The 12,114-nt window shown below is 38.9% G+C and overlaps 1 protein-coding gene across 1 annotated transcript in view; it reads right to left on the bottom strand.

Moving 5' to 3' along the window:
• Positions 1-12,114, bottom strand: part of HSD17B12 (hydroxysteroid 17-beta dehydrogenase 12) — an 82,834-nt gene that overhangs the window by 2,039 nt on the left and 68,681 nt on the right. Inside the window, exons 8-9 of the mRNA XM_063398344.1 lie at positions 10,306-10,387; positions 6,922-6,987 (exon numbers count right to left, since the gene is read on the bottom strand). Of these exons, the coding sequence (XP_063254414.1) occupies positions 6,922-6,987; positions 10,306-10,387 (148 nt within the window). The remainder of the gene's footprint in view (positions 1-6,921; positions 6,988-10,305; positions 10,388-12,114) is intronic.

Below are 12,114 nucleotides of genomic sequence, written 5' to 3'. Positions count from 1 at the left end.
GATTAACTTACAGATCCATCAAGGATCTAAAGTAACTGGAAATCAGATAATCTGTACACCAAATTCTAGCTCAAGCCAGCCTTATTTTCAGTTCTAAGATCACGATGGGATCCCAATATAAGATCATATAAAATTTTTCACTGGATAACCCATGGGTCATATTTGGGCATAGTTCAGTTGTCTCCTGACAGTCAACATCACCAGCTGGAGCCCTAGAGAAACCACTCTTGCAAGTGTAGGGTTGAAAAGCCATCCTTATAATTTGCCTTGTAAGTATAAAACTTCATTCCAGCTATTTAACAGAAAATGCTGTACTGTTGCTTCTCTGTAGTAAATGTTTGCTTGGGAAGGAGGTGCAGAACCCAAGACAAGAATTTTATAGTGAAAGCTCCTCAGTTTGGCACCTGCACAAAGGCAGGAGGAGGAAGGAGAAAAGACAGTCCAGAGACTCAAAACACAGAGCTTGTAACTCCACTGCAGGGCTCAGAGGATGGAGGAGATTATCAGTACCAGAGTGGAAGGACAGAAGGATCAAGAAACAGGGCATGGTTAATGAGCTTTAATAGCAATGTTTGGAAGCAAAACAGAAAAGTGATGCTGGGTCTCAAACTGTCTGTAGTGGAGAAGCAAGAGGAAGCAGCATAGGTGTATGTTGATGGAGGGATGCTCATAGCACAAAGGCATGTCCATGGTACGGCAAATTAGACCTGAAGGATACAAAATCTCATTCCACCTATCCCAATCTCATGCTGCTGGAGAAGGAGAGGGAAATGCACATATACTTGTACAGGAGGAAGCAATGCTCTTTCCTCATGGTCTTGGTTTTGGCAATGCTTTCAACTTGTCCTCAATTTTTGCCTCTAAAAAAGTAATCAAAAAAGCCCTGGTCTACAGCCCTTAAACAGATATTAGGCATACCATATCTCAACATGCCTAGAGAGGTTGGAACTTTATCACCACTTTGACCAGCACCTCCTAAGAGGTGTCAGTGGCTGTAGCAGTGATTCAATATATCCATCCACTACTGCCCATCTAGTGAGTGCTCCTGCTGCCATACCTTTACAGCAAGTACCTGAGAACACTTCTGCTCTACTAATTCATCTCCGAATGAGAATACCATCTCAAAAACCAGAATATATCTTGACAAGTTGCAGTTTGTAAACCAGCTTCTCCATGTTAGCCTCTTGAAGAATGACCACAGATGCCTGACCTCAGAAAACATCTGCTGTTGCTCTCAGCAACACAGCAGGGAAAGGACCCCTTCAATTCTCATTGAGTGTGTATCCATGCCATAGCTGTGCACATTTCAACAGAAATTTTACCACCACAAACAGGAAGCATTGGTATGTCTGCTCATTCCTTCACCTGAGAACATGAAAACTGTGCCCTTCTGTCTATGAATAGCACTTTTAGTAATGTACTACATGAGTCTACTTTCAAATGGGAAGGAAAAACATGGACACCTAAACTTCAGAAGTGAAAGCAGCTACCATTGCCTTTAACATCATCAAAAGCTACAAATGCTTGGATAGGAAAACTACTCATTCTGCTACCATAGCAGCATAGGTACGTCATTTCAGCTCCAGAATGTGAACCGCATCTATTTTTATGATTACATTTGTAAGCTGAATCTCTAGTTTGATGTTTTTAAAAAAGTTAAAACTTTAAGCTTCTTATTCACCACCAAATTCTATCTGCAACATCCCCACCAAGAAAGGTGCAATAGATATGATTTATTCTCTTTCTCTGCTCAAAACAGACTTCAAAAGTGAACTGTGTTACCCAGTTACACCACTGGATAGCATAAGGGGCAAACAATTGTGCATGAGGATACTCAAAAAAGCAAGCATATGGTAGCTCTATTGCATTGATCCACAGACTTCAAGGCACATAGAAACAAGGAATTACACTCTAACATTTTTCTTCTCCCAGATGCACTCCAGAAAACAAAAAGAGAGGTACTTAATTTCAGATACATTAGATTTACCATCTTTGTATTAACTGGACCTTATTTTAATAGATACCAAGAGACAAGCTGAATCTATTTCGTTTTCTCCCCTTCTTCCTTCCCAAAAGGAATTCAGAGATTCATGAACTGTATCTTAAACAGGCATAACAAATTTTAAAAAAATATTACTGCTTAAAGCCTTGCAGCATTTCACATTCAGACAGATACAACCCACACCACCCGGGCAAATAACTCTCCTTATTCAGGGAAAGCTTAGCCAGCACTACAGTTTCAAAACATGCCTTGAAAGTAGCTTATGTCAGTACAATGTGTCTTGCTCACTTAAAACATTTGCTACTTCTTATAGCTCCAATGCTTATTAAAATTGGCTCACACTCAAAATTGGGTTCTTGAATATTATTTAGATGTAAGAACTCAGATCTCAAGTCCTGAATAGTCAAGTTGTAAGTCCTCCAAAGTCAGAAGAACTTGTTTACACAATTTTATCCCTTTTTTTACCTTACTTTTAAAAAAGTAAAAAGACCTGAAATCTCCAACGTTGCCAAATAAGTTTCCTTCCCTTTACAATGTGGGAAAAAGGAGAATGGGGAACACAAAAGGGAAATGGAAGAGTCACATCAACCACAGCTGACCTGCATAGAAAGCTAAACAGCAAAGCTAAAAAGCTTTGGAGGAAGGAAGATAATGCCATTAGACAGCAGTTCAGTGACAGCACACTTTTGTGAAGAATACCTGGAGAGAGAGCTGGGCCTGCTCAGCATTGTGAAAAGGAAGCTGGTGGTGACATCTTACCTAAAATTATTTCAATGGTAGCTGTTAATGTACGAGTCAAACTCTTCTTGGTAATGACAAGATGGACAACTGTCGATTTTGGCTGTAGACTGTTAGACTGGACATTAGGGAGAAAGCTTTTTTACTCGGAGAGCAATATAAAACTTGAACAGACTGTCCAGAGAGCTCATAGCACCCCTGCCCTTGAAGATTTCCAAGATTTGGCTGGATAAAGCCACAATTAGCCCATGACCTAGTGCCAGCAGCAACCCCACTGCTAAATGCTAGACAATTCAACTACTGGGAGAGCAGGAGGTTAGGGTAGGAAACTTTCTGGTAATCCTTTTAAATGACCATTTTCATTAATTTGTGTTCTGGTATTTTATGTAGTGAATACAATAAAACAGATAGTGCATGCTTCTACTGCTATACTTCTGCTATGCATAGTAACGAAGTATAGAGGGACAATGTCAATAACTAACTGCAGTTTAAAGACAATAAAACAAATGGTCAAAGAACCAAGCAATATTTCTAGACATATTAAAAGAGCAAAAATTTCATGAGAGTCTGCAGAAATCTTTCAAGGAGAGATCTTTCCAAAAGTCTTGAGAAAATACACTGTCATCTTCTTTCTCTTTTGCCTCTTTTCCCCATGTAAACACACACAAAGTTTTAACCTATGCCATTACTGCTTCTGAAAAATGACGCAGACCTGTCAGCCAGAAGAGTATATTTTTAATCCAACGATGGCTACACTGCAATAAAAACACAATCAAAACTGAGCTTCCACAGATGGTAATCCACCTGAGCAAGACACATACTTGAGGCTGATATGAAGAAACTGGTAAAATCCCACCAGCACTTTGTTTCTTCTTTTCACAAAGTGGTACTCTGCAGGTATTGCATGGCAAAATGTAACTGGTTTCAATGATGATGATCTAGCTGGAAGGGCAAGTCCAGAATTAAAAGTGTAACGCTTCTGAAGGTCATAGAGATGTACTTCAAAAAAATCTTTGAGGGATGCAATCTTCCTTAGGGATTGAAGGAGATAGGTCAGCTAGCCTTCACAGGAAGGTACTTCTAATATTCATTAGTGGCTTAAAGTGACTCCGGCTGAAACAAGAGGACAAGGACATGGACTGCAACAAAATTAGCATAACAAATTGAAGCTGTGACAGCTATTGATAATCAGACCCACATAACTCAATGGCAATTTACTATCTACATTTAAGGGATAAAAAGCAGTGCGGTCAGGAATTCAGCATCCTAAGCCAACACCAGAGTCACAAAAAGACAGTTTACCACAACCTGTGAAGCTTTGTACAGGAAAAAATAATTGTAGATACAGAAATATTTGGGTTCCCAATACCTCTGAGGGGCCAGCCCTGCAGAGAAATGGCTTAAAGAATTTAGTGAGATGGCATGGTTGAGTATGTCTTGAAAAACCAAAAAGGTTTTAATAAAAGAAAGAAAATAATACAAAAACAAATAAAGCCATGCACAGTATAAGGAACAAAGTCCATATACCTGCTACAACATCTCAAGAATGCTCGGAGTACACCTTTGTTCTTTCACTTGTCTACCTAATGACCGAGGAGGGTTTAATTAGCCAACTGCCAATAGTAACAGCGACAGCTTTTGAAGAGCATCTAGGAAGTCCAACAGGTGCTTCTGTCTTGGCACTGAACCAATTGTCGTCAGAGAAGCAAGGAAAGTTCTAGCTAAAGTTCCTATTATGTCTGGAGGTAAATTGAAACTCCTTTCCTTATACAGAACTGCCCACTTGGATGTGGGGGATGCTAACCTACAGAGAAAGTTAGATTGAATTCGTCATTTGTTTATAATCCTAAAAATGTAAGATGCCAAAACCCCCTTTCCTAGTTTTTCTATACCCAAAAGCTAGATATTCCTATACCATGTACATTCATACTGTGCTTAAAGCCTTTAGCCAAGCCTGAGTTACTGGGTTATTTACCTTTTCAGTCTCAACAGGTACTCCACAGTCATAAACGAACAGTTCTTGCTCCTCCTTCATTCTCCTCTCCAACTCCTAAGAGTACTATTTAGACAAAATCTGGGGAGGAGGAGAAAGCTGCACATAGAAACAACATATCTCAAAGAGGTAACACTACTTTCTCCTGCAAGCATCTGTCCCTAAGCACCCTCACACTGAAGTAACTTACGAGCAGCTTTGCCTAAGAAAACAGCAGAAAACAGAGGTTAGATGTGGTACCACGACACAGGCCCCAAAAAATTCACACCATCCTCACTGTCAGTGAAGCTGTGTGTTGAAGGGGCCTGTGGCTCAGTTTGTAGACAGACTTCAGCAGGAAGGAAGTCCATCCAGAAGATTTGATATTATTGATGTAGGAAAGGGCAATACTCTACCAGTTCCTTGAGACTCCTTTTGGGACTGTGATCACAGACTGAGGGAAGGCCACATTGCACATAGATGAAAATTATTGAAGAACAGCTGTCTGATAGTGGAGCTAAATCTGCTAGCAATACAATTTGAAAGACACTGAGGAGGTAGAAGTGTATCAAGAAGGGTAGAAGTGAAGAGAAAGCTGTAAGAAACTTGCCATGTGGTAAACATTGACCCATTGCAGGACAGTTTGGAGCTAAAGCCCTGTGATAAGAGAAAGCAACAAAGAGACAGGAAACACTGAAAGTTACTCCAGCTAAATCCACTTCAAGAACTGAGAGCACACAAAATGACTCTGTATGCTGAGCCTGTACCTGTTCAAAATCCTACCTTTTAATGCATCCTTCATTGTTGCACATTAATTTTCTGTACATCCCAGAGTGCTGGGGCATAGAATCAAGCGCCCAGGGGAGAAGTCAAGCTTTCAGAGCAGTACTCCAAGTTAAAATGTTACCAGTGTAAAAGTAAAGTCAAGCAAGTTGGAATGCTTTCGGGGTCCACCTTCGCTAGCTTCCTCTCCACTGCCAGCAGATCCCAAAATATCCAGCACTCCTTCAGATATTTAATATAAAGCTAAAATCTAGGTTTACAGGAGGTTCCCGTTCAAGGGTTGGTGACTGCATGGGAATAGCTCACCCAACAACTGTCTTTTTTCTTAATGCAATCCATTCTCAGGAAATGTGACAGGACATTTTCTGGTGAGAGGTTCTCATTTTACTAAATATATTTAAAAGAAAAAATAATCTAGCACATGAAAAGAGTAACATAGCCTTAATCTGGTAACAACTTCCCTATAGTATTAGCCAGTAATAAAAGTTGTGCTCTTTTGTATGATGATTACACATTTAGAGCAGGCAACTTTGTGCCTTACCTTTCATAACACCTTTGAAGTCCAAATGGCTTTGAGAACCACCACACAGAACAGAAGAATGAGAGGCATGGACAGAGCTAACCCTGTTTGTAAGATCCCTAACTGAACTCCAAAAAGAGATACCATTGTCTTCACAGTACAGGCAAGATCTCATACCACCTTTATTGAACTGATTATTGCTCTGGAGAGGCTTAATTAGCAATGGAAGGTTTGCTTTTTGTGACCAAAGCTGGAATTTCCAGCAAACACTAAGAGTATGTGAGAAGTGATATTAAAGCAAAATCCTATAAAGCTGTGAGAAACTGTCTTGGTTTGCTTTTGTGCCACACCAAAAATAATTAAAATCATGGAAGGTAAACAAATGGGGAAGAGAAAAGAAGGGGTATGAAGCAAGACTCCTTAGGAATACAGCAAATTAAATCAGTCATTTACACATGAAGGATCTTTGATGCTTTTGTTCATTCTCCAACAATGCTTAGATTAGCAGTTGATTCACTGACACTGCAGGGATTCTACTATTCCAGTCGTTTGAGCTGTTATCCATGGAATGCCTGTACAAATGCATTCCACAAGTGTATTCCAGTAGGCAAACCTTCATAAAGATGTATTCTACAGCATTGTGTACAATTTTATGGAATACTTTATCCAAAAAGGTTCACTTAGCACCACCAGCTAAAAAATCACACAAAACCAAACCATGTCTTTTGTTGCTTCAAGACCCATGGTTTCAGAGTGATTTAAGAAAGCTGCTAATGGGATCAAAGGAAATTCTTATCCTTAATCTGTGTCACATACTCATGAATAAGAGAATATGCTGATTCCTTTTTGTTGCCAAGACATCAATGTTGCTGTGGTAACCACACTTACATGAAACTAACTACTCACCTGCACAATGATGCCCTTGCTCTTGTATTCTGCATGGAGGCCTCGGGAGAAGTAATCCACAAAAGCCTAGAGAGAGAAGAAGGGAAACATGCAGCATGCTACACGTTACAATGGAAACTCTAGTTTAACAGTTTTGTGTAAGAGTATTTGAATTATTGCTTGGAGTTCCTGTTTTCAAAGTGAAAACCCTAGGTTTTCAATGAGACTTTGCATACAAGACCAATACCATTGAAACAGAAACTCTATGCTTATGAAGTATTTTTACTGAAGCAAGGCTCAATCTAAACAAATAAACCCCTTTTTAATTTAGAAGAAAAATTAACTACATTTTTTAAATAAAGCCTAGTTAAAAGAGGAAAAGACGACTTCATGTTCAGATTGTTCACTACTCAGGTCATCTTCTTAGATACTTTTAAGAGTGATTTAATTGAGTTCCTCTTGTGCATGGTTTTTAGAACATAGTGTTTGAAAACTTAGTCTTCTGTCCTTACACTTCTAAAAAATGCCACCCCCTATGGTGACACTTCTTCCTCAAGTCCACCTCCACAGTTTCTCTTCCAGACTTCTGGAAGTTTTAGAAATTACAAGACTGGAAGTTCAAAGAAAGAAGTTAAAGGGCTTAAAACTTGGATATTAGCACCTGCCTTCCAGATATTCTCAAAGCTGATACAGCCGTCTCCTTAATCCTGCCAGGAAATATTGTCCTAAGAATCAAAGACTACTCAGCAGTTCAAACCAGCAGATTCCTACTTCCTGAATTCTTCTAAACCACCTTTCCACCTTAGCCTGCTGTCCAGTGATACAAAATATCAAGTTCTGCTATGGTTTCTAGTTTCAGTGAAGTGATACAACCAAGTAGGATCAATAGAGTACCTTCACCTGAACAAATTAAACCATCCCATCCATGCTTGATGCTAAAATAAATTTCTTCAAGTATTTAAGAAGCAGTTGCTTCACACCAGATTCACACCAAGCAGCAAAGCTCTAATACTGCACCTCCTTTACAGGTCACCATGTCCCCAATGGTTTAACGCAAGTCCTAACTGAAACCAGCACTTAAAGTTGGCACTGGCCAGTGTTTTTCCTATCAAGGGCATCCCACTGAATTCCATCCCAGCCTATACAAGAAGCAACAGAAACACTCCCACCCTATTGGACTAGTTCTATAGACACTCTTCTGAGCATACTTGGAAGATCTGAAATGAAACTGGATTTTGCTGTGTAGTAGGTAGGTCCTTTTACTCTTCTTCAAATTGCATGTATAAGCTAGCAGGAGGCTCCTTAAACCATAAAAAACTTATCTGCTGTTCACCTGCTCTTTCTATCTCCCTCTCCCCTGAGTTCATAACAAAATTCACTGCTCAACATAAACATGACTGAAAGTCTGGCCTAGCAGCGACTATTCAAGTGTATCCTCTGACTATCCTTTGCAACAGGAAGGTACCTGCATGGACATGCCAAATGGTTTGGCGCACTTTTTGAACACAGCAGGCAGATGCCTGTGTAATAACTGCATAGAGTATACTGATAATCCATTAAAAATAACTGTATTATGTTAATGAAAGTGCTTTGATCACTCAAATTTCTAACTGTTCCTCCATGACCAAAGTCCTGATGTTAGCTACTGCTCCAGATATGGAGAAGTATAAAAGACTGTCTTCTCTACTGGCTGCAATGAGCTTGCTATAAAGAAAATGTTCATTTTATATGAGTAGAGAAGGCAACTTCCAGTATACAAATAAGCTTTGGAGTTTTTCTTCTTTAAAAATTTATTTCAAGACAAGTTGGTTCTTCAATGTCCACAAGCTCAAGTCTCCCCACAACCTTGAACCTGAAAGTCTTAAGAATCCTACGTAAACATTCCCTGAATAAGCAGATAAGCATTGCATGTAAGAAAATCTCTTCTCCTTGGCTATCTAAATATCTAACAACAAATCCAAACACTAAAGGCATGGGGGTGAAGTGGGAAATGATATAATCATCTTTCACTTCTCATTAGCATTAACACAGGTAGGTAAATCTGTCAAAATACAGCACTATGATTCCTTTAAAAGAGTCTCACTTCAGTGTAAACTCGGGAATTCTCCACAGGGAGGTTAGAGAGTTGGACTGCATTTGTTCCTGATAATTAGTCGAAGTCATTGACTTACACCTGAAGGGTATTATGCTTTAAATCCCCTTTAAATGGATGAGGGAAAAAAAAAAAGCCCCAGAAACTGCAGATACAGTCTTTCTACAGCTACATTAGGGGAGTCACTTTCATGCTTACTAATCTTGCTGTAGAGAAGATGGGCAGTGCTGAGAATAGGTAGATTATTCGACCTGTAACTTAATATTTTAAAGGGAGCAGAAGAAATATTTCAGATTCCCATTGAGAAAAAAAAGCCTAACCAAAGCAGTGTAAGGTATATTATCACTAAAATCAGAAGCTCAGTTGAGTCCATAAAGCTGAAAGCACTGTCACAACAAAAGTGACCATTTGTATTAAAACAAAGAACTGTCCTCTCAGATAACAGCTATTTCAAGGGGAAATTTTATCAGCTAAAGCTGCTTCAGGCTTCTAAACTTAAATATCCCCTCCTTCAGTATGAATAAAATAGTGTGCATCAACTCCCTTCTGGGAATATGAAGATGTTACTGAGAGTCTAGAGGAAATGTGAGTCTGTTCTGACATGAATGACACTACCGAAGATTTCTTCATCCTGTCAAGGTTCTGCATAGACTCTGAGATGCTTGGAATATTCAAGGTAATTACCAGGTGTGCCTGAAAAAGCTGTAGTGCCACACTGCTTTAATACCAGGATAAATGTCTCCTGCCTTCTGTTCTGTCATATATACCTCAGTTCCATGCTGGGTACCCACATTCTATCTTTAAGGCATTCATTGGAGATAATTTAGGGCAACATTTTAGAATCCTCTGAAAGTATCTTCGGGGAAAAAAACCACAAGACCAGCTGCAAAAAGATGAAACTGTCCCAGTGACACAAAGAAACACCGGAGCAGATGAACTTAAGATGAAATACAGATCATAGAATCATCACAGAATTTAGGAGAAAGAAGTTTCAAAACCAAAGTAAGAAAGTGTGTTAAACTTAGTCAGTGTCCTTTCTTAACTTTACACTGAGCTTGCTTGGCACACTATTATCCTTTTCCATGTAAAAATGGAATGCATGAGGAAATACATAAAATAGTCATTTCCATGTCAGTAAACCCTTGCATTCAAGTTTTCTCTGAACCTTCCAGCTTCCACTATTGGAAAAGCTCAAGACAGAAACTCCGTACTTTTAGTTCATGAAAGCACCACTAGATGGACACCAAAACATTTATTCCTGTAAGTGTTGCCTTAGTTTGACACTTGATTTCAGTGTGGAAAGGAACACCTACCTTGGTTGCAGAGTAAAGAGTCAGCAGTGGAGTTGGACACATCCCTGAAGCTGATGCGATATTCAGGATTATCCCTTTTGATCTGAAAGGAAGCAAAGATATATTATCATAAAATTAAGCAAACACCTTTCACATTTCCAAAAATTACAGCAAGCCTAAAAAACCCTTTCGAACGTAACTGAGATTAAGATCTGTTTAAAAACCCCAACCAAATCTTGAATTGAAATTCACTTTATGCACAGTTAGAAGCATCCAAGCATCTAGTTTATATCAGGAGCAACTCCAAGGTCAATACAGCAAGAGAATCAAAGTTGTATTTAAATACATACACACACAATGAGCTAAACTACGCAAAACTATTGAGTCAAGCTGGCACAAGTTCAAGAGGAGCTTCTAAATCTTGGGATAAGATCACAGAAATGGCAACACAATTTCGTTGTATGATTTACACTTTGATAATTCCTCTCACCTTCTAAATATTACTTCATAACAGATCTTCAAGATAGCAAGCATCTGAATCTACTGCTCAAATATAGAAGCGTTTTAAAAAATATGGAAGATATTCAGTGGCTGAATGCGGAAAATGAAAGTTGTCTTACAGCTGTATTACAGTAACACTGAAGGTATTCATCAATAGCATTTTGGTAAAGATACCTGAAATTAGCAACCACCTGCTCTGTCAAGCTGTTCCAAAGCACATGCAGGTAAGACAGGAAGGCTCCTGACCTCCCAATACAGACTGATTTGAGCCATATCTATTTCTGAGACTAGTTTTACCAACAAAACCAGACATACTTAGTGCTAGGTAGAAAAAATAATTAATTTTAAAAGCTGCATGCAAATTAGGGCTGTTAGAAGGTGCTACAAGACAGTCCAACATAGTGAAAGATAAATCTCTACTTCTTCTTACCCTGTTGGAAATTCAAGCTAGTTTACTTGAACATAGCCCGAGTATGCCATGCTCAGTGCAGTGAGAACATTCATGCAGGTAGACATCACACAGTTCAACTCCTGAAGGTTCATACGAATTTCCAGTATTTGTTCAGCCAGGTACACCCTACACCACTGCTGCCACAATCATTTATGCAACCATCTTAAAAACAAACAGTCAATTAATTCACTGTTAAAAACTAAAACAATAGGAATGCTTTGGAAATCATGACAATAGATTCAAACCGGCATGGTTTGTGCCATGATACAAGTGTGAATTAAACTGTGACTGATTTGTCACAAGAAATGAGATGGCAAATGTGGCAGAAAAGAATAATTTCAGTCATTCAGAATTTCAGGCACCTTTGCCAAAGTTCATTGTGTTTTTCAGGACTTCCCTGCAAGGTTTGTTTGGTGAAATAAAGTAGTAAAATGGATCAAAACACGTAGCATGGAAAGCATAATATCACAAATTAATCAGGAATTTTCCATACAGCAAAAGGTTAACAGTGGATGCCAGAAGTTTCTCATATCAAGATAGGTGGTGACTGTGATATTTATTCATGAGCTCAAATGGAGATTAGCAGTGAAATGAGTATTTATGCATTTTTTAAGAGAATATCAGATTGGAGAATACTGTAAGGAACTCTTTTAAAAAGCTCAGGCTGCTGTGTGAACAGACTACAAAATGGCAGATGAAAAATCAATAGTAAGAGTGCATCAATAACCAACAATGCATACTAAAGAAAAAATTGTGAATTAATCACAAAACTTGCAGGACTCCAGATCAACTGTCCCCTCCATGAAAATCCTGAATAAGGAGTTCTCTTTTGTGCAGCAGTCACCAAAACCAGCCAAACAACAGGATGCTGGGAATGA

The sequence above is a fragment of the Prinia subflava genome, chromosome 5, assembly GCF_021018805.1.
Source record: "Prinia subflava isolate CZ2003 ecotype Zambia chromosome 5, Cam_Psub_1.2, whole genome shotgun sequence".
NCBI lineage: Eukaryota > Metazoa > Chordata > Aves > Passeriformes > Cisticolidae > Prinia > Prinia subflava.
Note: the sequence above shows the minus strand (reverse complement) of the source record. Positions and strands in the feature narration are given on the sequence as shown.